The sequence below is a fragment of the Tinamus guttatus genome, unplaced genomic scaffold (assembly GCF_059628265.1).
Source record: "Tinamus guttatus ecotype Peru unplaced genomic scaffold, ASM5962826v1 Tinamus_guttatus_pri_ptg000649l, whole genome shotgun sequence".
NCBI classification, from domain to species: domain Eukaryota; kingdom Metazoa; phylum Chordata; class Aves; order Tinamiformes; family Tinamidae; genus Tinamus; species Tinamus guttatus.
The window spans coordinates 3,369,936-3,397,635 of NW_028289183.1; the positions used below are offsets into that span (position 1 = coordinate 3,369,936).

The 27,700-nt window shown below is 55.2% G+C and overlaps 4 protein-coding genes across 5 annotated transcripts; all 4 read left to right on the forward strand.

Moving 5' to 3' along the window:
* PYCR1 (pyrroline-5-carboxylate reductase 1) lies at window positions 1–2,829 on the forward strand. The gene is made up of 7 exons (XM_088535887.1): window positions 1–71; window positions 143–213; window positions 299–478; window positions 1,130–1,351; window positions 1,866–1,958; window positions 2,358–2,521; window positions 2,630–2,829. Exons 1-7 carry the CDS (start codon window positions 5–7, stop codon window positions 2,787–2,789), a joined length of 957 nt encoding a protein of 318 aa, XP_088392013.1. The 5' UTR covers window positions 1–4; the 3' UTR covers window positions 2,790–2,829.
* A 2,672-nt stretch (window positions 2,830–5,501) lies between these two features.
* MAFG (MAF bZIP transcription factor G) lies at window positions 5,502–9,569 on the forward strand. The gene is made up of 3 exons (XM_088535917.1): window positions 5,502–5,612; window positions 8,921–8,981; window positions 9,062–9,569. Exons 2-3 carry the CDS (start codon window positions 8,946–8,948, stop codon window positions 9,512–9,514), a joined length of 489 nt encoding a protein of 162 aa, XP_088392043.1. The 5' UTR covers window positions 5,502–5,612; window positions 8,921–8,945; the 3' UTR covers window positions 9,515–9,569.
* Window positions 9,570–12,946: 3,377 nt separating this feature from the next.
* Window positions 12,947–17,056, forward strand: SIRT7 (sirtuin 7). 2 transcript variants are annotated; one of them, XM_088535909.1, is made up of 10 exons: window positions 12,947–13,077; window positions 13,146–13,283; window positions 13,524–13,628; window positions 14,527–14,597; window positions 14,740–14,812; window positions 15,306–15,404; window positions 15,917–16,153; window positions 16,398–16,478; window positions 16,670–16,776; window positions 16,852–17,056. In XM_088535909.1, exons 1-10 carry the CDS (start codon window positions 12,982–12,984, stop codon window positions 17,054–17,056), a joined length of 1,212 nt encoding a protein of 403 aa, XP_088392035.1. In that variant the 5' UTR covers window positions 12,947–12,981. The 2 variants fall into 2 exon arrangements, with proteins under 2 accessions (XP_088392035.1, XP_088392036.1); XM_088535910.1 differs by lacking the exon at window positions 13,524–13,628.
* On the forward strand, window positions 16,992–27,547 carry PCYT2 (phosphate cytidylyltransferase 2, ethanolamine). Its single transcript, XM_088535919.1, has 13 exons — window positions 16,992–17,299; window positions 17,867–17,955; window positions 18,718–18,879; window positions 20,909–20,975; window positions 21,443–21,527; window positions 22,582–22,626; window positions 23,558–23,715; window positions 24,338–24,428; window positions 24,641–24,718; window positions 25,353–25,418; window positions 25,612–25,677; window positions 26,171–26,259; window positions 26,900–27,547. The coding sequence occupies exons 1-13, from the start codon at window positions 17,142–17,144 to the stop codon at window positions 26,988–26,990; spliced, it is 1,245 nt and encodes a 414-aa protein (XP_088392045.1). The 5' UTR covers window positions 16,992–17,141; the 3' UTR covers window positions 26,991–27,547.
* Window positions 27,548–27,700: the final 153 nt, after the last annotated feature.

Here is a 27,700-nt window from a genome sequence, read left to right on the forward strand (position 1 = left end):
CGCCATGAGCGTGGGCTTCATCGGCGCCGGGCAGCTCGCCTTCGCCCTGGCGCGGGGCTTCACGGCGGCAGGTGGGTGCGGGGCGGCGGGGCCGGCGCGGGGCTCGCCCGGGCGCGGGGCTCAAGCGCGCTGTGCTCCGCAGGGATCCTGGCGGCGCACAAGATCACCGCGAGCTCCCCGGACACCGAGCTGCCCACAGTGAGCGGGCTGCGGGTGAGTGCGCGTGGGCCGCGCGCCTCGGGGCCGGGGGCCGCGGCGCAGGGCCAGCACCGCTCCCGCCTCTTCTCGGCCCTTGCAGAAGATGGGCGTGAACTTCACGGTGAGCAACAAGGACACGGTGAAGAGCAGCGACGTCCTCTTCCTGGCCGTGAAGCCTCCCATCATCCCCTTCATCCTGGACGAGGTGGGCCCCGACATTGAGGCCCGCCACATAGTGGTCTCCTGCGCAGCCGGCGTCACCATCAGCTCCATCGAGAAGGTGAGGCGCAGCCAAGGCTGCCCGCCAGCACCATGTTCTCCTGGAGCTGTCCATAATGCGCCCCAGGGCCCAGGGAACGTCCCCTGTCCCACACGCTGCTGGATCGGCCTCGTACCCACCTCCTCCTCCAGTCCCCGGAGTCGGCACAGCATCCACTTGTGCTTCCAGCAAGGCTCAGTCTGTGCTGCAGCCGACTGACCTCCTTGGGCCTGCTCACCTGTCCTCATCAGAATAAGCTGGAATCAAATAGTCTTTTTGCCAGCTCTCTTATTATGCAAAGTGTTGCAGCATCTTCTTTCTCTCGGCATAGGTGGGTCATCTCCCCTAGGGTGCCGGTGTCTTCAGGAGCTTGTGCAGGGATTTGCAGGTTGGGTGGGAGCACAGGGCTGCAGGTTTCACTCCCAGCTGGCAGCTCTGCCCAGCTCTCCATATGGTAGCACTTCTGCAGACTTTACCCATGAAATTTGTCCACTTTAGCTCAAAGCAGGAAAGCTGGGATGCAGAAGTCTTTCTATTCCCTGTACTCACATTATTTGTGTTCCTCAGGAGTTCCTTCCTAAGCAGTCTGTTTAGAATGCCAAATACACATTAAAACTCCTTTTTCCCTCTGTTCCTCCTTTCTTTCTATCTCCAATTACTTTCTACCTCAAGAAACTCTCCACCTTTTGCCCCACACCAAAAGTGATCAGGTGCATGACCAACACCCCTGTGATTGTCCGGGAAGGTGCTACAGTCTACGCCACCGGGACCCATGCGGATGTGGAGGATGGGAAGCTCCTGGAACAGCTGATGGCCAGTGTAGGCTTCTGCACCGAAGTGGAGGAAGACCTGATAGATGCTGTAACGGGGCTCAGTGGCAGTGGCCCTGCGTATGTATGTGCTGCTTCATCAGCTTGCAACATTTTTGGGGAGAGGAGTGGGCTTTGCATACAGTGAAAATCTGTGCTACATCAGGTGGTGAATTCTTGCTTTTATAATTATTTATATTTGCAATGGAATGCATAATTCAGGCATCCAATCTGTAACAGTTTGGATCATCACTGACAGTCCATTAACCACATATGAATCTGAAGTCCATAGGTAGTGTACATTGCCCACAGGCCAATGTTGCAACACCCAGGCCTGTTGTTACTATGATCTGGAACTCGACTTCTCTTATTCCCCCCAGATCATCTGGAAGTGGTGGGGGCAAGTCTGGTACGATACGCAGTAGAGGGGAGCAGTCTCACCTGGGAACTGGGTTGACTAGAGGTGATATTTGTTAAGTCCTTGTAAGCAGCAGCAGTCATACTGTGATCCTAGGAACCCAAAGACTCTTTTTTTCCTAAGAACATTAGCTCTGGAGTAGAGAATAACTTCCAGTCACTTAGTCCCTGTGTGGTCTCAGGCATTCACTGCCCTGGATGCTCTGGCGGATGGAGGAGTGAAGATGGGACTTCCTCGCAGGCTGGCTGTTCGCCTCGGAGCCCAGGCATTGCTGGTCAGTATCTGCCCTTCCAAACCACGCTGACTCGGTGCCTGCTTGCTGCAGAGTATTCCGTATTTCACGGTTTAAAATTATCACAGTACTTGCACTGAATTTACTTAAATGTGTTTCATTTGACTGGACATAAGTTCCTGGTGAGGGAATAGAGGAAGTGTTCGCTGATACCTGCTGGTGCTGGCGCTGTTATGGGAGCCTGGCCCAGGAGAACCAGGACTCCCCTGCAGGCTTTTTCAGCTCAGAAGAGCGCTCTGGCAGCCTGCCAAGGTCTGTGAGGCAGGAGACCAGTTTTGCCCGCTGTGAGTATTTAGGTGCTGCTATACGCAGTGGAGAACAGGAGTGTCTGGCAACAGATTTCCTCAGTCAGTTTTTGGCAGCTGTTCTTCTCTGCTACAGGGTGCTGCCAGAATGCTGTTGGAATCTGAGCAGCACCCGGGTCAGCTGAAGGACAACGTCTGCTCGCCCGGGGGAGCCACCATCCATGCCCTGCATTTCCTGGAGAGTGGCGGTTTTCGCTCGCTCCTCATCAATGCTGTGGAGGCTTCCTGCATCCGGACAAGGTGGGCACTAGGAAGTCCTGAAGAAGCTACCAAACTTTTGTCCATACCTCTTGGGTCTCTTTATTTTGCTATGACTAACTCTCTTTTCCCTCCCCCACCACCTTGCAGGGAGCTACAGCATTTGGCAGACCAAGAGACGATCTCCCCAGCAGCCATAAAGAAGACTTTGCTGGATAAGGTCAAGCTCGAGTCTCCTTCTCTGTCTGTGACAGCTGCCAGCAAAGTCAGTCTGTTCAACTCTAAGAGCCCCAGCAGCAAGAAGAACTGACCAGATTACTGTAGTCTGGCTGTGCTGGTCATCAGTCTCCTATATGCCCTTTCTTCTTGGTCTAAGGAAGAACTCTCAGTCTGAATGATGGTTTTCCCCATACCTGGCTTTCAGCTTGCAGTAGTTATGGGGCAGCATGAGGTTGTAGGAAAGGGTCCAACCTCTGGTGTGATTAGAGAAAACTGTCCCTAATAATTGCTGTTTTCTGTTGGGCAGGGGGTGATGTCATCACCAGAGTTTTATCAAGGACATCATTTGGCCAGAGACCCGCAATACCTGTAGAGCTTGAACAGTTTGTGTCCCATGTGGATACAGTTTCTATTGATATTTCTAAGAGGTTTCAGAGTGTCTTTGGTCTTAATGTTTTGAACCAGGCTGGATCCCTCTTGCCTCAGCGTTTGCTGTCAGCTTGTCTCTTGTCGCTGTCTGCAGGTAATACTGCAGAAATGCAGTGCTTTTTGCTTCATTAGAGGCTAGGGTCTAATTTACCTCTCAAAAGGGATCAAAGTGCCTCTGCGCTGTTTCCCATCTGCCTTGACTTGACAGTCCTCAAACCACACTCCACTGCTGGCTGCTGCTTCTCCCTGCTCCGCATAGTTTGGGAACCATCATCATCTCTCCCTGTTCCTTCTTTGCTGCTCGCTGCCTTAGGTGGTTGAACAGGTGGAGGGGTAGCAAGTTCTCCCTTTTCCCTCTGGCAACCTTTAGCTCTCCACAAGCAGAACCTGCTCCTGCACACCCATGAATAAGCCTCAGTGGTTGCTGTGCTGACATGCTCTTTGCCCTTTGCACTACTCCTAGGGCCGCAAGAAGCAGGACTGAGGTCAGTGACACCAGAGAAAACCCTCTTCTGCACTGTTCTGTTTGGCTCGAGTGGGCTTCATCTGGTTGGTTTTGGTGACAGCAGCACTGTCCTCGGCTCCTTCCCTTGAATCAGGCTATGTCTCCTTGGTCTGTGCTGTTGACACCCACTGCCAGGGCCTGCTCTACTTCAGCTCCTGCAGTTTATGCTGCGACGGGCTGGTTGTCCCTCCTAGACAATATTTTTCACCAATGGTGTCCTGGGCTGGGCTGATGAATTCCAGTACAGCAGCCCGCAATACCCCTTTATATTGGCACAGTTAGATTTCTTTGGTCTTTTCTAGCACATTTCATTTTTTTTCTTCCTTTCCTTTTGAAAATATCACACTCCTGCTGCCCAAAAGCAGAAGGGTTAGAAGCTAGCTGGGGTGCTTCATGCCGCTGCATTCTTAGTCCTTTAGTATAGAAGACCAAAGGAAAACACTGAATCATCTGTTTTGGCTTGTGACTCAAGTGCTGTCCCATCTCGCCTAGCTTGTCTGGTGTGAGATCTGTAAGGAAAGGTCCAGTCCCAGCTTGACCCAAAAGAGGTTAAGGGAGTACTTAATGCACAACGGGGAGTTGTCTGGGCAGACGACTATACCCTTGCAGAGGAGGAAGATTTCTCTGCTGCAGTCTGGAGAATTTCTCAAGTCTGACTCAAATTTGTGAACAAGAAATAGCAGTAAAAAAATGGAAACAGTGGTTTCCTCTGTCCATGAAACTGCCATACCTATGAGGGGAGAGATCTGTCCAGCTTGTGGCAGCAGCAAGCTGAGAGGGAAGCCCTGCTTGGCCCTTTGCAGCACCTGGATGGACTATAGCCCATCTCTTAGAAAGGTTGTTAGTTGGGAAAGGTTTTGGGAACCGGCTCAAGAAGGGCAGCAAAGACAAGGTTTTCTCTGATGCCTTATATGACTTCTTAATAGCAAATATCCTTCAGGACTTCCTTGATGCTGCTCTTCCCTGGAAGCCCGAGTGCGCTGTGGAGCTGGGCGCAGGCTGCCCCTCCGCAGGCAGGGATGGAGGGATGAGCGTGGGAGGGATGAGCGTGTCCCTCTCTGGCATCTGCCGGGGAAGGCTGGGGAAGGGGAGATGCTTAGCTGGGCTTGCTCTGTCCATGGGGAATCCTAGATAGCCCGCCGATACCGGGAAAGTGTTCAGTGACCAGCGCAGAGGTGCTGAAGGTACCAGTAATGGAAAAGCTTTTTCAAGGCTCGGCTTGAGGCTGGCACCAAGTGCGACCCCCTAGATGTGTTAGAGACGGTTTCTCCTTCCCTGCATAATAAACTGCTTCTCGAGCGAGGCTGTGGCTGCGGGCTGCTTGGCGCAGGGGGCTGCAGGCGGGGCCGGGGGTCCTCGCTGTCCTGCTCGCGCGCGGCGCCCCGGGATGGGCCCGTTCCCCGGGCCGGGACCCGTGGGCCCGGAGCAGCGGGAGCCGCTGCCCGGGGGCCGGGCGGGCAGGGAAGAGCCCCTGGCCGCGGGGAGGGGCGGGGACCGAGCGCCGGTGTCCGCCGCGCCCCGGGGAGCACTTCGCGCGGTTCCGCTGACACCAGAGCGGGCGAGACGGGACGGGCCGTGCCGGGCCGTGCGGGCAGTCTCGAGGCAGCGCTCCGGCGAGGGCGCGCGGCTGCGGCAGCCCCGGGGAGCCGGAGCGGAGCAGAGCGGCCCGGCCCCGCCGAAGCGGCGCTGCAGCCGCCCGGCCCCCGCCCGGCCCCCGCCCGCCCCGCGGGCGCCGCCTGGCGGAGCCGCCCGGCCCCGCTCCCGCCCCGCCGGGCCGCCCCCCCTACCCCGCCCCGCCGCCACCTCCGACGCGAGCGCGCGGCGCCCTTAAGGCTCGGGGCGGCCGCACCGGGCGCCTCATGAATGGAGACACGTGACCCAAACATCACGTGACGCGTCCGTGAGCGGCGGCGGCGGCTCGCGGCGTCCCGGTCCCTCCCAGCGCCACCTCCCGCCCGACCCCGGCGGCACCGCGAGCAGGTGAGCGCGGCGGGGGCGGCGGCGCGGGCGGCGGGGGGGCGGGCACCGGGCGGGGCGGCGGCGCGGCCGGTGCCGGGGGGCGGCCCGGGCCGGTCGGTCGGTCCGGGGCGGGGCCCTGCGCTGTGGGGCCGCCGCTGACTCACGGTGGGGGCCGCCGCGGCCGCCGCCCCGGGCCCCCCCCCGGCCCGGTGCCCGCCGCGGGGCCGCGCAACAGGTGCGCGGAGCCAACGGGCCCCCGCGCCGGTCTCGCCGTGTGCCGGGGCGGGGGGGGGGGGGGTCGCGCTCCCCACCCGCCCCTTCCCGCGAGGCGCCCGGTCAGGGCGGCCGGTCCTGGGGGCGGCCCGTGTCCCCGCGGCGCTGCCCCCGCCGTCCCGCCCCCGGGCGCGGTCCCCGCGGCGGCGGGAGCCGGTGCTCCGGGCGGGCAGGACGGCGCCCGGGGCCGTTGAAACGGGCGGGGGACACAGGACGCACCGGGCACAGCCTGTCCCGGTTCCAGCTGGGACCAGGGCAGTGACGGTTTCCTTGGGCTCCCGTGCGGAGAGCTCAGAGCCGGTGCAGGCGGAGGGCACGCGGCAAGTGCCCTCCCGGCTGCCGCGCTCCGCGCCGGGACGGTGACGTCACCGTGTTTACCGGCCCGCGGCGCAGCCCGCGAGTGGGGAACGGGGCCGCGGGGGCTCCGCAGGCGGCCGCCCGGCCCGGGAGGGAGTTGGCTCTGCTTGTGCTGAGTTCAGGCCTTTCCAGCGCCGCGGAAATGTGTCGAGGCTGCATTTTCCTCACTGCAGTCGTTGCGTTTGGCACTTTTCAGCGCGATCTTTCTTCAGGAAGGCACCGAAAGCTGGGAGTCAGCAGTCTGGAGAGGCAGGCCAGGCTGGCCCCTGCCTCGACGCCAGGTCCCTGGCTGTCCTCTGCACTGCAGGGCGGTTTGGTCTCTGATCCTGGGAGCAAGGCTGGAGAACAGCCAGGGCGTCCCTCCTGTGCTCTGGAGGGACTCACGTGCCGGTTCTTCCCATCCTGACCTCTTGGAAGGGGCCTGGGGCGAGGACATGTCAGCCGGGGTCTTGTTGCAGCCTCGTAGGCTCTGCTTTGGGGTTGATGCTGGCTGCAAGCAGGGCCAGACAAGGCTGGATTCCTCCATCTGGGAAATGCTTGACTCTTACCATTAAAAATGGTTAAGCTGCTGTTGTTGGGGACTGGGACCGGTCTCTCCTCTTGTCCACTGTTGCCTCCTCCCGGACTCTGTGGCTTCTTGCAGGGTGTTGGATGTCCCGCAGCTGCCAGCTTCTCGCGGTTCCCTTCCGAGCAGCAGCTGGTCTGGGAGCAGCTAGGTGTGGGTTTGCCGAGCAGGTGGGGTTCACCAGAAGGCCCTTAGCTCAGACAATCCATTCACAAATGTATGTTTAAAAAACAAAACCACTTTATCAGTTTGTAGCTGGGATGTGCACAGCAGAAGGTTTCTAGGTGGCTCCTGCAATCTGTTCGATAGACCTCTGTCTTCTCCTGATAAAGGGCTTTACTGAGCAGGTTTGCCCGTAAATCTGAACATCCAGTTTCCTTCCTCTGCACTAACCTGTTCCCTGGAATTCTGCGTGGGTTCCCATAGCTTTAGGGGTAGTGACAGTGCGTTGGGGGTCCAGCCTGCGCGAGCACCGCTGCTGCCCCTGCACCCCCTGCCCTCGAGGCCCCCCCAGGCCCCTGCGCACCCGCAGCGCTCGTGGCCTCGCGCTCGCTGTCAGCACCGCCAAATAGGAACGGAGGAAAGAAATGCAATGGCTTAAGAGAAAGGGGAAAGCTGGTTTTTGCGAAGTGGCTGCTATGCTGCCCGTTCTGCGCTCGCCTGCTGCCTTGCAGCTGGCTTCCCTGGCCGCCAAAGTGACCTTTCTGCACCGCGCTGTCAGGTTGTAGCGGGCGGCGCGCTGGAAGGAGCATTGTCCTCGGGGTATAAATAGCCCGGCTCCCGGCAGGCTCTGAGCTCCAGAGCCTCCGTGTGTCCTGGAGGACGCCGGCCCCGCTCACCTCTGTGGGGCAGCGGTGGGTGCTGCGGAGAGCCTGGGCCGTGGCTGCTGCCAGAGCTCGATTTCGTATTGCTGACTTGCACGAGTGGTCCTTGGCTATAGCCCTCTCTCCGCGCCTCTCGCGTTCAGCCAGCAAAGAAGCAGCTACATGGGAGAACTCGCTGTTATCGACTGCTTGGCGCTGAGGAGACCGCGAGCACGAAGGTGTCTGTGGACTGGATGTGCACAGGAATCTTTGCAGCCGGATGCTGGTTGTTGGAGACGCTGTTGTGTCTGCTGAATGATTGGAGAGGATTCAATTCACTGGGCTGCAGAGCAACATCCTGACCTAAAATCTGAGGGGGAGGTACCCAGAGGCAGGAGCGGGTTTGGGTGTGATTTGCCATGAAACCTGGGAATTGCTCCCCTTGGTTCTGAGGTGCCCCCCGGCAGTGACAGGGTCTGCTCTCCCCTTCTCCTGGCCCTCCTTAATCTTTATTTTCTTAGGAGCAATGCTTGGCCCTGAGATAAGGGAAGGGAAAAGTGGTTCAGTGCCTTGGCATTGCCCAAGGCTGCTGGCTAAGGTTTTTTTCCTTTCAAGAAACATTTGACTGGGAGAGGTGAGGGCTGCTGAGAGGTCAGTGAGTTTGTGATGGGGCCCTTACGCTTGTGCTACTGGGTCAGGTTGTCCCGACTCGGGCCAGAGCTTTGGCCTGCTCCCTGCATGTGCTGATCTCCCCGAGAAGCAGGGAGGCTCCAAACGGGAGCGAGCGGCAGCCTCCTGCCGTGGGCTGCTTGCTGGGTGTGTGGTGGAGCAGAGGCTTCCCCGTATGGGCAGCTTGCCCTGGTCCACCTGCCCAGGCAGCACCAGCGTGGGTCCAAGGGGTTCCCGAGGCCTGGGTTGCTCGGGCGCTTTCCGGAGAGGCGCCGGCGCTCAGGAATTGCGAGGATGAGGTTGGGAGCAGGAGGCCCAAGGCTGCCAGGCTGCTGAGTCAGCATGACTGGCTTGGAGCAGCCGTGCTCCGGACCGAGCCTGCCGCCTGCCAGGCTATTTTTAAAAACGTGGCTTCCGTGTATTCTGACTCCTCCCCGTGTTTTATTTTCCCCCACCCCAAGCAAAAAACAGCGTTGCCACAAGTCTCCGTGGGAATAGGGGTGTGGAAGGACGGATGAGCGGCAGCCGTTCCCGTTCGAGAACGCTGCCCGTTGCCCGTGAGTCCGGAGCGCCGTGGGGATGTGCGCTGGCAACGGGCATCGCTGTGGGCTCTGCTGCACCCCGGGGAGCTGCTCTAACTTTTTCTTGCTTTTGCCTTGCAGAAGGTGACCGACGAGGCTCCGTGTTATGACGACCCCCAACAAAGGAAACAAGGCCTTAAAGGTGAGGCGGGCGGGCGCCGGGGTGCGGGCGGCGGGCACGGCGTCGCCGTGGCCTCCAACAACCCTCCCTCTTCTCCCCAGGTGAAGCGAGAGCCGGGCGAGAATGGGACCAGCTTGACGGATGAGGAGCTGGTGACCATGTCCGTGCGGGAGCTGAACCAGCATCTGCGGGGCCTGTCGAAGGAGGAGATCATCCAGCTGAAGCAGCGCCGGCGCACGCTGAAGAACCGGGGCTATGCGGCCAGCTGCAGAGTCAAGCGCGTAACCCAGAAGGAGGAACTGGAGAAGCAGAAGGCCGAGCTGCAGCAGGAAGTGGAGAAGCTGGCCTCCGAGAACGCCAGCATGAAAATGGAACTGGATGCTCTCCGCTCCAAATACGAGGCGCTCCAGAACTTCGCTAGAACCGTGGCCCGGAGCCCCGTGACCCCCGTGCGGGGGCCGCTTACCTCCAGCGTGGGGCCCCTGGTCCCTGGCAAGGTTGCTACCACTAGTGTCATCACGATAGTGAAATCCAAAACGGACGCCCGGTCTTAGTGAAGCGAGTGTCGCCTGAGCTTGTCTGTGCAGGGCAATTAGGCACAAAACCAGCCTGGAATCCCCAAAGCACAAACCCTCCCGCACGGGTCCGGGTTCCTCCCGCTTGGCCCGCGACCGGCCTGCTGATCACTCCGGTTTTGTTGTGTTGTGTTCGGATCGATGTGAGCGGTGGTGGTGCGTCCCTTGTCCCGTGCAGATGGTTCCTCCTCCCGCCCAGGGGCCTGCAGCCCACGGGACCTCGGTGCCCTGGCCGAGGAGAGGCTGCAGGAGGGCATGGGGAGGCAGCCCTGGAGGGAGGCCTTCTCCTGGACCGGGTCGGGAACCCCAATGTTAGTTGCGTCCCAAAGGCTTAATTTCATTATCCAGGCGGTGTGTCCGGGGCCTGCCTGCCCGGTGCCCAAACCTGCTGCTTTTTGTCTCGTTTGGTACCAGTGGTTGCAGTCAGGGTGTCGTGTGTAATTGATTTTGTGTTCGTCTCTAGGTGTGCCTCTGTGCCCAGCAGTGGGTTTCCCTCGGGCTTCCTCGGCGTCAGCTGGAGTGGTGGAAGGGAAGAGGCCGCGGAGCCGCCGCTCCGGCGCGGAGACGGAGCCGGGATGGGGGCCCAGCACCCTGGGGCAGGGGGAAGGTACCGCCTTGGCTGCAGGCCGGTTTTGTGCCTAATGTGTTGCACTGAACAAGACCAAAATCACTAGTTGTTCCCGTGTTTTGAGGGTATCAAGTGTCTCTAGTGTGATGGTTTACACAACCAGTTTATGTGGTTAAAGAGCCCTTTATTTAAAGAGAGAAACATCATTTTAAGAGTTATTAAATTATCTAAGTTTAAAAGTGAAATCGGACAGGAGAGAACGTATTTATAGTCAGCTTTTTTTTCTTTTTCTTTTTTTTTTTTTTTTTTTTAATCCGAGAGGGTGAGAATGTTTGACCATACTATGGGGGAATATTCTCGGAGACTTTGCTAGTTAAAAGTTAATAAATGAATAATTTTAAAGTTTCTCATGAACCTCCCGCAAACCGTTTGTGGCTCTGAGGTTAGTTTTTATAAAGAATTATCACACTTTATTTATAAAACTTAGAAAAAGACAAAAAAAGAGGCAATTCCTGTTTGATATCTTTTTGCAATTGTACCAAAAGTGACTTATTCTCGACCTTGCTGGCTTCTGCTGTGTCCCTCCGTGTCGCGCTGCCTGTGCTCTCCGCACTCTTGCCTGGGGCTGCAGGGTGGTGCTGCCCGTGGCTGCCTTTGCCACGTGGTGTCGTTTTTGCGCTCCCCTCGTTTTCCCTGGGCTCCACAGCGACTGACTTGGGAGCCCTCCTGAGTCTTTGGAGGGTTTCTGGTATGCAGGCAAAGTTGCTGTTTCTTGTAAAGGCGGAATCAGTGGCCAGTGCAACTGAGTAGTCAAACCTGTCCAGAAAATGGTATTTTCCACCAGGCACAGGGCAGGCGCTCTGTTTGTCTGCCTGGATGTTACGGCTATTACTTTTGCAGGAGCAGCTCAAGCCTCTTGTAGCCGGTCAGCACTAGGTAACTCTGTTACCTGAACGGGGAAGAGCGTTGCCAGCAGAACTGCTCCTCCAACAAAGCTGGTAGAGAATTGACGCAAGGGAGAATTTCCTAAGTTGAGAAGGAGGCTGATGGGATTTACTTCGGGTTCAGGCTCAGATCCGGTGCTCAGAACTTGTGCTGCTCCTGCGGCTCCTCTGGCAAGTCTGTCTGCCCGTTTGGCAGCTCTGGACCGGCACGAGTCTCTTGTGCTGAGTGTCTGCATATTACTGAAAGTTAAGCTGTGGCATGGTTGCTTTCTTTCCTGGTGCAACTCTAGCCATGTGTGTTAGAGAGTGCTTAGACTACAGCTGTGTGACATGGCTGAGAAGCTATTTATGGTCACGCTCCATTTCCACAAACACTTTGAACCTCCTCCACCACCTCCACAAAGGTTTGAGCTCGTTGCTGAGTTGTTTTGGAGAGCCAGGACATGGGGCTGAATCCATGTGATGATTTCTTGTTTGCCGAAGGTCTCTGGTGCACTGGGGATGGATAAGGATGCGCCAGTGAAGCTGCAGGCTTGGAGGGAGGCACGGTTTGCCATACTTGATGTTTTTTTGGTGATGTGGTTGTCGCATAGCTGAACTTAGACTGCTCTTCTGTGGGCAAAGGAGTTCACTGATGGCTGAGAGGAGGGTGAACCTGATCACGGCATGGCAGGAGAGCAGCAGGTGATCGGTGGGGTTTCCTGCTGGAAGAGGGAGTCTTCCCTTGTTTTGTGTTTTGGGGGTTGCTTTTCCCAGTGGTTTTCCTGGACAAGCAGAGGATTGGAGCCGTCCTCCAGGCTTCTCTCTCCCAGCCCGTGGGCTCTGCTCTGCGAGCGCAGGTTGGGCACGCGGCTTCCTTGCTCGCAGCCGGACGGGCCGGGCGCTGAGCAGCGCCCGGCACAGCTTTCTGGGAATTGTGGATCTTTGTCTTCCAGCTGTGCAGGCAGGGCCTGGGAGGGATGGGATGCTCCAGGATGCAGAATCTGCTGGGTGGCCCTGGGCGCAAGTCTCGGCGCCATCCCTCCTGGAGCAGCCCGGACGGGCGACGCGTCAAGGCGTCGATCCCGTCCCGCGGGCGCTGGAGCCGCGGGCCGAGGCGGCCCCACAGCAGGCTCTGGAGACCCCGTGGCTGCGGGAGGGCCCCGGTGCCGCCCGGCTCCCGGGTGGCAACTGCTGTCCCTAAGGGGCAGTGCCGCCCTCGAGCCGGAGGGCAGCCGGAGCGGCCCTGCCGCCAGCCCTGCCGTTCGCTCGTGCTCCCAGCCGGCCCCGAGCGGGGCCCGCGGAGAGAAGCGCTGCCCGGGACGTGCCCTGGGCCCCTTGCTGCCCGCCCGGGGCTCCGCGCGGCCGCGGGCGGTTTCCCTGCAGGAGAGGCCGCCGGCCGGGGCTGCGCCCCGCTCGTGTGTAGTGCTTGGTTGTGGGTCCCCGTGACGCCCGCGCTCTCTCGTGTGACGGTTCTTGTCCCAAGGTGCTCGTCCGTCTGGTTCCCGCCGTGAGGGTGTCGTGTTTCCCTGTCCCCGGTAGCTCCCGGTGCGGGGCCGGGGCTCCGTGCGCCGGGGCCCGTGTGTGTCGTGGTGATGATGTGCAGTGACCCCCGCGCGCCACATCCCGCTGCGGGGGAGCCCCGGGGCCGCGGGGCAGGGCCCGCTGCTGCCGCCGCCCCGGCCCCCGTATTTATTGCTAAGTTATTGTGGCCGCCGGGGCGGCGGGCGGCCGCGGGCGTTATTTATTGCTGTACATAGTGTATGTTTGTCGATATGAGCTTTCTTTATTTTGTATATGACCAATAAACATCTTTTAAAGAGACGCGGCCTGGCGCCTCCTTGGGCGGGGCGGGGCGCGGGGCGGCGGCGGCGGCGCCGGAAGCGGCTCGCGCCGCTGTCGCCGCGCGGCGGAAGCGGCCGGAGCGGTAGCGGAAGCGAGGCGCTTCCGGGGCCATGGCGGCCGGCGGCAGGCTGAGCCGCGCGGAGCGGAAAGCGGCGGCGCGCGCGGAGCTGCTGCGGCGGGAGGAGCAGCGGGAGCGGCGCAGGCAGGTGCGCCCCGCACCGCCCCGGGCCGGGCCCCGCCGCGCCGCGCGCTCACGGCCGCCTGTGCCGCGCAGGTGTCCCGCGTCTGGCGGAAAGCGCCGGCCGAGCGGAGCCCCGAGGAGAGCCAGGTGCTGCGCGAGGGCGACGACGTCGTCCGCGAGCTGGAGCGGCGCCGCAAGCGGCAGGAGCGCCTGCGCCGCCGGCAGGAGGAGGTGGGTGCGCGGGCGGCCCCGGCCTCCCCTGCCCGCGGGGCCGCCCCGGGGGTCCCGGCCCGCCCGCGCTCGCTCCCCGGGAGCCCGCCCTTCATCGTCCGCAGATAACGTGGGCTTCGCGGGCACGGAAGGCACCTCCTCCCGCTCAGCCGCCAGCCGAGGCAGCTTCCACGGGCAGGGCCCTCCCGGCGGGCTCCGCGCCGCGGGCGCCCGCTCAGCGCGCCCGGTTCCGCTCCCCAGGTGTGCGACGAGCCCGAGGAGCTGAAGAGAAAGGCGGTGGAGCTGGCGGCCGCCGTCCGCAGCGCCAGGCACCTGGTCATCTACACGGGCGCGGGGATCAGCACGGTAGGTGAGAGGCTGGAGCTCCGTGAGCTCCGTTAGGACTGCGCCGTGGGGCGGGTTTTCTCCTGGGTCTGAGCGTCTGCCGGACGCGCGCGCTGAACAGGCTGCGTTCAGGCCGTGGTCAGGATGTTTGCTAATTCGCACTGTCGGCTTGTACCTGTTGCCAAGAAGACTTTAAGGCTGCGTAAGCTGTGGCAAGAACACCCTTAAATGCAAGGATCGCGAGTCTTACTTTGTTCAAATCTTTTTTTCAGCTACTTTTAGTGTGAAGCCTAAGCAAATTAGCTAATTAATGCTACTTTAAAGGACAAGTAGGAACAGCTAGTGTTTATTAAAATTATAAACTATGGTTAAAGAATGCTGTTTTGTGTGGCACCTGTGTGAGTCTCTTCGATAGTATCACGTGCCATCTTTTTCTGAACTCTGTGACAGGATCTTTTCTTGCCTTAGTTTCTGCTGATTTGGACACAATTCTGGGCAGGGAATATGAGCACTTATGTCTCAAATGTGTTTCTAAGGAACATATACATGAACTACCAGGAGTCACTGAGTCTACCAGAAATAAGGAAGAATTTCAGAACTGAGTTTTTTATAGGGAAATCGAAAGCATTGAGGAAAAGAGAGAAGAGACTTCCTCATTGTAAAGTTGGAGGAAAATAAATACTCAAGATGAAAATGTTAGGGCTGTAAGGTGGGAAGAGAGGTAGAACATATGAACAGATGGTTATTCTGTGATGAGGGAACCATTGCTGTGGAAAACTTGAGAGGAACAGAAAAGCATTAGTGACTGAGGGACCTGATGTCCTGAGCGAGACAAGTTTGATGCATTTATAAGACTGGGGCTGGATAACAGGTATGAACGTTCGTGTCAGGTCTCCCTTCATCTCTCCCAATAACACAGGCAGCCTCAATCCCAGACTACAGAGGCCCTAATGGCATATGGACGTTACTGCAGAAGGGCAGGAGCATCAGGTACGGAGGTGACTTCATGGAACTTCTTTCCTTTCCTGGAGTGACAGTTCTGCAGCCTCTCAGGAAGCCAATTCTGAGCTAAATCTGAAAGAGGGATTAATGACAACTCATAGTCTATTTTTTTTTTCCCTGTTTTTGTCAGGACCACAGATCTGAGTGAGGCAGAGCCCACGCTCACTCACATGAGCATTGCCTGCCTGCACAAGCACAATCTGGTAAGATTTTTCAGTATCCCACTTGTGCTCCGCTGCCCCATCTGAATAAAGTGCAACCCAACACAGAAAAGGGGAGAAAAAAGAAAGTAACAAAGCTTTCCATGAGATTAGCTACTTATTGTTCTTACTCAGCTTGCTACACACCCACTGAGGAGCCACCATACAACTTAACAGGTGAGCTCCAGGCTGCAGCTCTGGCAGCTTTCCCACTGGTAGCTTTTCTGGGATACTTTATATTTTCCTCCTAGTGAAGCTCGTTTGGCACAGCCACAAGATCATCCAGACCTACTAGAGCTGTATGCAGCAGCAGAAGTCTTTTTACTTAGCACAGAAGAGAGAGATTTATGACAGCTGTGTTTTTTTTTTTCCTGCTAGCTCAGTATCTCAGAGCAGAACTAAGTGCTGTGTATTCAGATGTGACCATTGCCCTCATCTGAGTGGTACTTTCAAAGCGTTCTGCTGTGTGGTAGCTCAGTCTTTTATTCTCTTCAAGGTGCAGCACGTGGTGTCTCAAAACTGTGATGGGCTGCACTTGCGGAGCGGGTTACCCCGAACAGCAATATCTGAGCTCCATGGAAACATGTACATAGAGGTGAGCATCCAGAACAGGGTAAACTTACTGTTCAGTGGCCTCCCAGGAAGGTCATGTGAACTATTTATCTCCCTAGCTCAAGAAGAATTAGTAACACGCCTAGTCTCTACTTAGTTCCCTTCTTCAGATTCCATTTGTTTTTTTCCATGTGAATTAGCTCTAGGCTCTAAAACAACATTTTGTACAGTTTGGTAGCTTTTTTTTTTTTCTGTATTTGCTAAAGCGTTCTGCTTTTGACAACTCTTGTTCAGATGTTCAGACCTTTCCTGATGTCCATCCTGTGGCATAGCCAGCCTGCTTCCTGTAATTTCACTTGCTAGTTTAGCTTTTTAAAACCTTTTCCTGGTTACCATCTGATCCATGATGATCCTTTCTACTGCTTTCAAATCATCGTCCTTAACAAATGCTTTTCCTCTGATACAGGAGTTAACTGGCTCTTGGCCTTCAAATGGCCAGACGCTAAGGAAGTCACTTTTTTTTTTTTTTTGTTTTCTTTTTTTCCCTCATATCAGGTCTGCACTTCCTGTACACCCAACAGAGAGTATGTGCGAGTTTTTGATGTGACAGAACGCACAGCCCTGCACAGGCATCATACTGGCAGGACGTGCCACAAGTGTGGGGCACAGTTGAGAGACACAATCGTCCACTTTGGGGAGAAGGGGACGTTGAGACAGCCCCTGAACTGGGAAGCAGCAACAGAAGCTGCAAGCAAAGCAGATGTGATTCTTTGTCTGGGTTCCAGCTTAAAGGTAACTTTAGAGACTCGGTGAAGATTGTTAGCAGCATTCCCTCTTGGTGAGACACCTTGGTGCTGAGCAGTCTCCTCCCAAACAGACATCTATAAACTCTGGTGTCAGGATTCGCCCACCAACTGTGATAGTCTCTCTTCCTCCCTCTTTCCCCTCCTGGTAATACATTCCTTTTCCTCTCGCTGATAACGGTTCATAGTTGCACATACCCTTGGCTATACTGATAATCTCTATTTTGTGGCAGGTTTTGAAAAAATACCCACGTCTTTGGTGCATGAGCAAGCCACCAACTCGTCGTCCAAAATTATATATTGTGAACCTCCAGGTGAGCATCTTTTCTGAGCTGGATTTGAAGGTGTGGGTGAAAGCGCCCTTGGTGCGCGCTGTGCGGGAGGGAGCTGCTGAGGCCGGCTCTCCCGGGAGCGCGGGCTGGAGGCTGCGCGGGAGCAGCCAGCAGTGCCGGGGGAAGGCAGGGTCCCCCCCGCAGCGGCGGTGACTCTCCTGTCACCCCTCCAGTGGACTCCGAAGGACGACCTGGCCATCCTGAAGCTGCACGGCAGGTGCGACGATGTCATGAGGCTGCTAATGGAGGAGCTCAGGCTGGAGATCCCGAGCTACGACCGGTGAGCGCGGGTGGCGGCTGCGCTGAGCTGCCGCGCGGGCGCCTCCCTGCCCCGCTCACCGCGCGTCCCCGGCAGGGCCCGGGACCCCATCTTCACGCTGGCCGAGCCCCTGCGCCCTGGCGAAGAGGGCACCCACTCGCGGAAGCCGGTGGCCCCCCCGCCCGGCCCAGACGCCCCGGCGGCCGCGGCGCCGCAGGAGCCGCCGGTGGCCGCGCGGCCCGGGCCCGGCTGGCTGGGCCGCGGCTGCGCCAAGGGCGCCCGGCGCAGGAAGAGCAACTGACGCGCAAGATGGCGGCGGCCGGCGGCGACGCCCCCAAGATGGCGGCAGGACCTCCCGGGGCGGCGCCGTGGTGACGCGCGCCAGGATGGCGGCGGGGCGGGGCGGGGCGCGCGGCGGGGGCGGCGGCGGCGCCGCCGCTGACAGCGGCGCAGCCATGCTGCGGAACGGCGCGGCGACGGGCGGCGGCGGCACGGCGGCGGGCGGCGCGGCGCACCGGCCCGTGCGCGTCTGGTGCGACGGATGGTGAGTGGCGGGGGCGGGCGGCAATAAACGGCGTTGGCTGACGGCTGCCTCCGGCTGGTCTGTGAGCGGGTGCAGGGCGGGCCGGGGAGCCGCCGCCGCCCGCGGGCCCTTCCTGGGCGGCAGCGGCAGGGACCGGGAGGTGCTGGGGGCTGCGGGGAGGCCGCCCGCCGTGGAGGCTGCAACTGCTGCCGGTAACGCTGGAGTCTGGTGCTAGTGACACCGGAGCCGGGAAACACTCGTGCTGGTAACGCCGGAGCCCCGTGTCCGTGACACAGACGCGGTAGTGCTGGAGCCGGTAATGCTGGTGCTGATAACATCTGTGCCCATGGCACCGGTATTGGTAACGCGGGAGCCCTGCGCCCATGGCACTGGCACCAGAGCCAGTGGAGCCCCGGTGACACGGGAGCCACGGCGTGACCCGGCTGCACTAGCCCCGGGTGCCTCTCCTGCCACCCCGGCAGCAGCGCGGCGGGGGCAGCCCTGCTCCCCTCCCTGGAGTGGCTGCAAGTCACCGCTGTGGCAGCGGTCGGTGCCCTGCAAGGCGCTCACAGGGCCTCTGCCTTCCAGCTACGACATGGTGCACTACGGCCACTCGAACCAGCTGCGCCAGGCTCGGGCCATGGGGGATTACCTCATCGTTGGAGTCCACACGGACGGTAAGAGGTTTTCTCAACCTTCTGCCCCGTGCTGCCTCTGCCATCGCCAGCAACCTTAGCCCAAGGCAGCGGTGATCCGGGCACGGGGCAAATTCCTCCTGCCTGTCAGGAGCAGCTGCTGCCAAAGAAAAGTACATCTTGCCAGGGTCAGGCAGTGGGGTGGTTCTCCTTGCGCTTCCTCGGTGCTGGATAGATCGGGCAGAGCAGCGAGGTGCTGCATTATAAACATGCAATCAGTTAAAAATCTGTCCTGTTACCTGGTGCCAACCGCAGAATCGATATCTCAGATCAAAGGTCTGTGCAGAGAAAAGCTGTTTTAATCCCATGTGAAAATGTGCATACTGGGATTTTGTTCTTGCATATGAAGATGGATTTCAAATGGATTTTTATTACTGGTGCCTACTTGCTAACATAAATCAAGTGTAGCATGAAGATACTGATAAAAAGGGAATTTACTTCTTGGGGATCACCAGAAAGCCCAGGTGATCTTGTCACTAAGGCACATCTGGTTTCAAGGAGTCACCGTCATCTTTGTCCTTAGAGTTAGTTCCAGGGGTTTTGTCACACATTTATGAAATGTGATTGAACTAAAACCTGCTCTGATTCAACTTGGGCTTCTGCCTCTGCTCCTAAGCAGTTTGAAGCTGTGCTTGGGCCCGCAGAGAAGCACACCTGCCTGTGAACTGCGTAAGGCTCCTGTGGGTGGAAATGCTTGTAGCTGTAGCGTGGGTTTCTAAGGGAGATTTTCTGTTTCTCACCTAGAGGAGATTGCCAAGCACAAGGGCCCTCCCGTCTTTACGCAGGAGGAGAGATACAAAATGGTGCAAGCCATCAAGTGGGTGGATGAGATTGCTCCAGGGGCTCCCTATGTCACCACGCTGGAAACCTTGGATAAATATAACTGCGACTTCTGTGTGCATGGTGGTGAGTAGTGTTCCAGGGCAGTACTGGTATGAGCGCAGCCCCTCGGGGCTTGCATGTCCTTACTTTTCTTGCTGCACACCAAGGAACATGCTGGCTAGCACTGATGATCAGAAAATACCTCATCTGGGCAGACTTCAGTGATGCCAGCACCTGTGCTGGTCGGAAGAGCTACTGCTGTTTGTTATTCTGGAGAAATATGTGTGGTAGGCACTGTAAGAGTGGTTTGCTCAGCTCCCCTGCTTTCAAGCATCCTTTTTGCTTACAAAGATGAGACACGTTGTCTGACAATTATCCTGAGATTGCCTTTGGCCAAGCAAGGAATTGTAAATAGTCATTTCACAGTGGAAAACAGCGCTATTAAGGCAAAAGAGTGCAGAAATACAGCCATGTTTGTATCTACTTATCCTGCGATGAGATCAGATATGAAGGGCTTCTTTCTCTCTATCCAGCTGATAAGCAGGATAAGCGCTTAGCTGACTCTGGTCTGAGACCTAGTTCTTATATGAACATCTTTTGGTTTACAGTCGCTGGAGAGAAACTGGTCTGAGGAAACATTCCTGTTTTCATACCCTGCCCCCTTTCTTGGACTACTTGAGTTTGTTGGGTGTCAGCCCCCTCTTTCTACCCCTTTGAAGATACTTTGTTTATTCCATTAGGAGAAATCTTTATGAGTCTTTTTTGTCTCACTTTTCCTCAGTTTATCTCAGCTAGCAATACTTCAAGTATTTCATTAAATATTATATACTTACATATAACTACTTTTCCATAAGATAGAAGTGTTTTTTCACCCAGTAGGATAGTTATCAAATTCCTTGTTAACTTTTTTTTTTTTAATGTATTGGAACTTTATTCTTTAATACGATTCCTGTAACTTACTCTTATACTTTCTGCTTTTGTATGGAATTAATGCTTGGAGTCTGGTTGCCAGTGATTGAGACCAAACATGATGATAATTATCCGCACTGAAAGTGCGTTTCGGGTAGCTGACCCCTTACCAGTCTCAGAGAGATTGTCACAAGAGCGGCTTTAGTGGCCTTTGCTCCAGTTTTCCTGCATTTATTCCCTCTGCCAAAACATTAAGTCTTCTACGTGGAACGTACTCCTGGATGCTGCAGCTTTGCCAGGCCATGTTTGTGCAAAGAGAAGTTTTGAAATAGCCTAGCTTAACTGAGAAGATGAGAGATAGTAAAACCAGTGCTTCTGTCTCTTTCTTGGCACACAGAGTGCTTGCAATATGTTGTCCCCACCTCCCTTCACTGTGTACCATGAAGTCAAGGTGTGCTGTTTTAGAGGAACTTAACGGCTCTTCTGAGCATGCCGCAGCAATTATGTAAGAGCGAGTACTGGTGAGTTACCAGTTGCCTTCACTGTACACTGGGAGTTTTGCCAGATGAAATCCTACTTAGGTTTTCCCCTGTGAATATTTGAAACTATTGCTAAACTCAGGTGAGAAGTGTTTTTGTAGGATGAGTTGGAAACCATGCCTAAGTAAGAAACAGAATTAACTTTTAGTGCTTGGATAGTCTTAGGGTGAAACAAAGCCTACTCTGTTTAGCTTATTAGAAACTTCAAAAGGTCTACCAATGTCATTATTGAAGTGGGAATGGAAGGGTTGTTGTTTAACTAATTGGGAAAGTTGTAACATGAACTAAAGGCTGAAACCAGGGCTAGAAAAAAAAAATAAGGTTACTTTTCAACACTGAGGTTAATGGGAGCTGTTTATTGTCGTTCAGACAATGCTTCAGTCGTGTCTGCTCTTGGACTTGGTGCAGAGGCAACTGGATCGGATTTTCTGGTTTATCTAAAAGAGAGTGGGCTAGATAGGCTAATCCCAGGAATATGCTTTTCTCCACAATTAGGGAAGTTGTGCAAACTCTTGACACTTTGGTGGGACGCAAATGTTGGCTGAGATTCAGATTGCAGGAGTTTTTGTCTGACTGGTGTGGTATAGGCACACTCAGCTATCGCTGTATTTCCAAGATGCAGGAAGGTGTGTGGATGTGATTCTGAGGCTCTTCTCTCTCTGTAGATGATATCACACTAACGATAGATGGCAAGGATACCTACGAAGAAGTGAAGGCAGCTGGACGATACAGGTAACCCATTTTAATTTCTTATCCTGGTTTGTGCAGAGTTTCTGGGAGTTCCTACCCTGAAGGGACTTCAGATGAAGCCTGGCTATCTTCAGGTCACACATTCATTTGCTGTGATGTGTCAGAGCTGTCACTGTCACGGCTGTGGCTTCTAGAAAGTGTTGCAGGCTAGCAACTGACTGGCAGGGCCTTTCTGTCTCTGGTATATGGCAGTTCTTGTCTTGAAGCCTCCTTGGGAGTTAGCTCTTTAGGGAAGGCTCTACAAGCTTCTGCAGGGCAAATAAAGATTCAGAGACTCAGGAAACAAATACTGTATTCTACATGGACAGCTGATAGTGGGAAGAGTTTTTTCTCAGGCTGTTCCCTGTTTGGATTTAGCAGATTTCTCGGGTGTTCCTGTGGTAGTGGGGGTAAGAAAAAGGTGTATGCTCCTGTAGCTGCTGCTTTATCTTCTGCTTGTTTCCCTGCAGGGAATGCAAACGCACCCAGGGTGTGTCCACAACTGACCTGGTTGGCCGCATGCTGCTCATGACTAAGGCACACCACAGCAACATAGTGAGTCAGGGGACCGTGGGTGGTGGAATTTTGGAGCCTAGGACATAATCCAGCTCTTGGAGCCCAGGACATAATCCAACTCTTGCCCTTTGCTGTTCCAAATGGCAGCGGAGCACTTAGGTCTGGGTGCTCTGTGCGTGGAGAACTGGCAAGCTGACTGTGGGCAGATTGGTAGAAGAATCTTTTGTTTGTATTTGCTTAAACCTGTGTAGATCCCATGCTGCCTTGGAGAGAGTGGGGAAATAAAAGCTTTGATCTCTGATAGTTGGTGTGAGCTTTGGGAATGTTATGGGAAATATGGGCTAGCCTGCAGTTGTCAGATTGAAAGTACTTAGTGCAGCCACATTGATCTAGTCTGCTGTCAGTACCAGTCCTACCACTGAGCTGCATTTTTTGCTTACTGCTGTCTCTGAATCTCATCAGACCCTTCTTGAGGCTGCTCAGTTAACTGCACAGTAGAAAACTAACCTCACCAAAGGAAAAAGTAAAGTGTTTTTCTGCAGGATTAATGAGTTGAATCGACTTGGTACATAATCCAGCGTCCTGTGAACATGAAGGAATGGGATTGAAACACCTCGGTAATAGTGGGAACAAGATGAGGGAGAAAAGGGAATCCAGGGGGTGAAGCAGATCCTTCTTCTGGTGTGCTGAGCTGTTAGGCTGGCTTAGTTTTAGTAGGTAAATTCACACCAAGAGGTGACAAAGTACCACAAGCTGCGGAGAGATCTGAGCCTGTCCCCAGTGGTGTGTCCTTGGGGGAGGCAGGGACATTGCCCTGTGCAGTTGCAGAGGAGGCAGGTGCACAACACGCAGCTCTGCAGATTGTGCAAGAACCACTGTCACTGTATGGTGCCAGACTGGGATCAAATGAGGGCAGGTTCTATCTGACTGATGCTGGGACATGACTGCAGTTTAGATATTAACTAGTTTATCAACATTTAGTATCAAGTATCAGTGCTGTCCAGCCTGAGCAGGGACTAACACACAAACATTGATTGAGCTGATTGAGCTATGTGAATGCTTAAAACATTTGCCTTCTTTACTCTTTCTGCAGGATGAGGACCTAGACTATCGGAAACACACTGACAACTTTGGGAAGGTAATTTTGTGAGTGCTGGGCTTGAATGTCTGGCTGTTCCCCTCCTGGCCTGATAAGGATTATAAATGTGCTTTGGGGCCTGTGTTGTACTCCTGGCTTTTTCACCTTTAGTAGCCTCCTCGATAAATCTCTGCCACTCCTGTGGAGCTGCTGCTGCAGCCAGTGCAATAGGCAGGTGGGGCTGTGCCAGGCCAACATGCTGGTGCAGTGACCTCTGTTTTAGTGGCACCACTGACCTGCTGTAACCAGTGGGCCTTGGGGGTTGTTGGCTTTTTTTTTTTTTTTTCCCCCACCCCTTCTTACATTTCCCTTGGGATCCAGCCCCTCCAAAGAGCTATCGGACTCTTCCTGGGTGTGGGATCGTCCCTGATGAACAAGAGCCTGGACCTGCAGCCTGAGCAAGCTCCTCACTCCCCGGGGTTTCCTGCCGTGGCAGGCCAGGCTGAAGGCCCCTCTCCGGTGTGCTGCGTGTTGGGCTCCCCGCAGCGGGCTCCGGGCCGCGGCCGTGGCCGTTCTCGGGCGCGCGCGGACAGCCCCGTGCGCGGCGCGTCCGGGACAGCGGCTGCTGCGCCCCCCGCGGCCGCCTGGCGGCGCTAAAGGGCCGGGCCGCGCGCGGGCGGGCCGGCCCCGCCGCTGCCGCCGCGTGGGGCTTCCCGCGGGAATCCCGGCCTCTCCCGCGCCCCGTTCCCCGCGGCCTCTCCCGCGCCCCGTTCCCCGCGCCTCTTGCCCAGCAGGCCAGTAGGCTGTGCCTGGCAAAGCCTGCCAGAGAGGAAGAGGTGGTTGTGAGATTGCTCAGAGACTTAGTGCTGGCCCATAGAAATGCAAGCTGACAAGAGCTGTGATTCCCTCTAGGATAGCCCTGCCTGCAGCAGTGTTCTGGGGGACCTGTGCGCTGTCCAAATTACCACTTGCAGCCTGATTGTTTTCCTAGGGGCCAAAAGGTCGCAGTCCCTGGACTGGAGTCTCACAGTTCCTCCAGACATCTCAGAAGATAATCCAGTTTGCATCTGGAAAGGAACCACAGCCAGGAGACACCATCATCTACGTGGCTGGAGCCTTCGACCTCTTCCATATCCTTGACGCTGTTTTGTCAAGAGAGTGGTGCTGGTCTGCTCGTCTGATATTGTCACACTTTCAGGCACCAGATTAGGATATTTCCCTCTTCTTTTTTTTTCCTGTAGGTGGGTATGTGAGGAAGGAGGCAGGAGTCCTTACTGGCTGTTCTTAGCAAGTCACAGGATGCTGTGAAAAGAGCTACAGGTCCTCTGCAGAGGGGATTCTGGCTCTTGGAGGACTTCAGGAAAAAAAAAATGACTGGGTATCCTAAGATGATATTCTAAGGTCATTTTGAGGACTGACTGTCACAAATCAAGTGACTGTTGCTTAGAAAGTGCAGGGTTTTTGGGGTAGGCACTTCCTCCGCAGGACAGGACGGTCTTTGAGTCTGTGTGCCAGAGCACTTGAAATGGGCAGAAATTCTGGACAAAAGCAATACTAAAACTATGTAAGCTGAAGCTAAAAAAGATGTCTGGCTTCTGCCTAGAACCTGTGAAACCAGAGGAGGAAAGAAGCAACTGTTTCTAGCACACGGACAGCCAGTGATATAAAAACAGAATCCTTGGGTTACCTGTCTCCCACTGTGGTTCCCCAGGGCATTTGTTTCCTGCTTCTTCCCCTTTACTTGCCTAGTTAGCTCCAGTTCCTTAAATAGATGTGCAGATATTGGGCATGTGGATTTCCTGGAGAAGGTTCACCAGCTGGCAGAAAGACCCTACATCATTGCTGGGCTGCACTTTGACCAGGTCTGAATCTGACATTGCCCAAAGCACTGACTCCCATGGCCACGTTACCTCACTGATGGAGCAGTCTGGCATCTGCTCTTTCTGAAATAAGTGTGCTGTGCTCTGGAGGCCAAGGAGAGGGACGGGCTGGCCCGTGCAGGATGTCAGTGCTGGGCAGTGATGGGCAAGGGGTTGCTTTGTCTCCTCTAATGGTGGCTGGTGCTTTGCCGTAGGAAGTAAACCGGTACAAAGGGAAGAACTATCCCATCATGAACATCCATGAGAGAACGCTCAGTGTCTTAGCCTGTAGGGTAAGTGTCTACAGCTCTGTCACTCCTGCATTTCTGCTCCTTGTAGAAATTGCCTGGGAGCTGGTGTTGCTCACTTAGCAGCCAGCAGTCTTGCGTGTGTTCTTTAATGTGCACAGAAAAGGCAAAGACTGGTCAGTTTGGCTACCAGAGGTCCTGGTGTGCTCCTGTGAGGAGTTGCTGGGCTCATCTGGCATCCTGGCTAACCAGGGGTGTGGAGCCCTTTCATCTCTCTTCCACTGACAACAAAAAGGCAGAATTCTTTGCAGAGGTTTGCTCTGTACTATGCTGAAGATGACTGTGTTCTTGCAGAAAGATATCCATCCCTTTGCAGCAGGGGAGAAAATTCCTGACAAATAAATGTAGGGAGCCCCAGAATTGCTTGCCCTGAGCAATTATCTTTGGATTTGCTATACACACATTACCAGAGTGGGTTTTTAGTGGAAGAAGAAGGTGCTGTGTGACAAGTACTGGATAGTAAACTCACTAATTCCTTTGCTTGAGTTCCCAAAGTCATAACCAGATGAGTTGTTCGAGCCTGTTAGGAAGCAGGCTGGATTCTGTGTGGGTCTTGTTTTTGTTGTTGCTGTTGTTGTTTTTTCTTGAACCAGGACACTTTACCTGGTTTCTCTTCTAGTATGTGTCAGAAGTGGTGATTGGAGCCCCCTACGCCGTCACTGCTGATCTCTTGGATCACTTCAGGGTGAGAGTTGCTGTGTATACACAATATTCATGAAGATGTTGGTCACTGATGTGCCGAGGGAACTGAAGTGGAGCGAGAAATGAGCAGGCTTTGCTCATTTCCAGGCTACACTGCAGTGAAGGGCAGTGATGGGGAAAGTTTCTTTGTTTTGGAGGGAACATGATAACGTCAGTGACTTCGTGCCCCTTTCCAGGTAACGCTTGTGTGCCACGGGATGACTGAGGTGGTGCCGGACAAGGATGGTTCTGATCCATATGAGGTGAGCTGCCCACTGCTGTCAGCCTGCTCCCTGCCCCTGTCCCCGTGCGTGATGGACACAGCATGGCTTTAGCCATGATCCCGAGCTGAGAATCCGTACTGCAGGGGATGCTGCCCCAGAAAGTCCTTGGCAGGCAACTCTCTTTCATCCTTCCCTGAGGTAGATACTTGGAACAGAGCCTCTAAGTCATTCACAACAGCTCTGTTCTATTAGTCACTGTTTTGTTTTGCCTGTTCCTAATGCCTTCGTGGCAGAGCGAGAAATCCTCTAATCTTTACTCTGTGCCAGCCCTAGGCAGCCTTGCTCAGTTTCCATATATGTGAAGCTCTGCTTTTGGCAGTGATTTATTCTGCTTCCTAGGAGATCACTTTGTGTCGTGCCTGGCTGGGTGCCCACAAGACCTGCTGTGACTCCACTCGGCTTTTTTTACTGAGCTGTAAATCCAGAGGTCCTGCATGTTTTTCCTAGCTGAACCTGCTGTGTTTGTTCACAGGAACCAAAGAGACGTGGTATTTTCCAGCTAGTGGACAGTGGCAACAATCTCACCACAGATTTGATTGTGCAAAGAATCATCAAGAACAGGTTGGCTTTTTTCATCTCCCAGTCCTGTTATATGCTCTTTGGTGTAACTTGTCTGAGGACTAATTAACAGGATCAAAGAGGAAGAAAGAAAGTTGCCTAGAGGCACAGAAGAGAAGAAATCAGTGGCAGGTCCTCCTTCTTCCACAGCTTTGTTTGGAAACTTTGGGTAGGCTGCTTGGGAAAAGGAATAGCTACGCTTTGCTGTCAGAATGTCCTTCACTGCATGTGTTTTATTGTTTTTCCTCCCTCTCTGTTAACGATGCAATTTCCTTGCTCTATTTTTGGGGATACAACATTCCATTATGCTCAGAGCTCTGCTCTTTCCAGCATGAAACCTTCACATTCAGTGACTTCACCTCAGGCCAGTTGTAAAATTGAATGTGATATTGCAGCACTAAGTGGCTCATCCCTGGATGAACTAAGTGTGGTATAACAACATCTCTTGCAGAGGGGGAGATCCACAGTGTTTGTATGGTGGGGGAGTCCTCTGGAGCGATAGTCACAGTCGTGGGGATGAGCTGGATCCGGGCTCTAGAAGAGGCCTGTGGGGATTAGTGGTAAGGTTCTTGGAACAAGAACCTACTGGTCGTAGTCTCCGGGAGATATGGTTGAATCTCATGCAGTGTCCTGATTCTTGCAGGCTGGAATTTGAAGCTAGGAACCAGAAGAAAGAAGCAAAAGAGCTGGCTGTGTTGGAGGCTATGAAGAAACTGGAAGAAGAGAAGGACTAGGCCAGCAGGGAACTGATGTCTGGCTTGCAAAGTGCTGCAGCCTCACCTGCTCTGGAGGAGCAAAGAGCTTTTCCGAGAGGAGTCCTAAACAAGGACGCTGCTGCTGGCATGCACAGGATGTGTTATCCACCCTTGTCTGTCCTAGCTCCTCTTGCACTAATTATACAGACATAATGAGTTGGGATCCTGATGCCTAGTTTTTCCCTCCATTAATCAGCCCCTGTTCCCTTTCCCAAGAGGAGATTTGAAAAAATGAGAAAGTGGTTTTAATTCTAACTAATGTTTTAACATGTTGATGTGCTTTTACCTTCTGACATTTCTGGCTTTTAGTAGAGGGGAAGTGGAACAGCACCCTGGGCGCCTTCTGTCCTGTTCCAGCCTCTGCTGTCCTGGTTGGGGTCTGCGTTTCAGAACAGCCCATGCTGGGGGGCTGCTTTACAGACTGGAGACAACAACCTTCCCAGGGAAAAGGATGCGGCGCTCCTAGGTCCTCCTAAGGGCAGGCTGGGGATGTTAGGGGTCAGTGTGGCTGCTGCTGGAGATGCTGACTGTGTCCTGTGCTGTAATATGCCTGTGTTGACTCTTGTCTGTTGCTGCGTCTGCACGAACACCAGACAAAGCTGCTCCTGGGCTAACTGGATAAAGGCTTTCTCCAGCCCTGACGGGTGCATCGTTCGTTTCCCCCGTAACCGGCACAGCTGAGTCTGCCA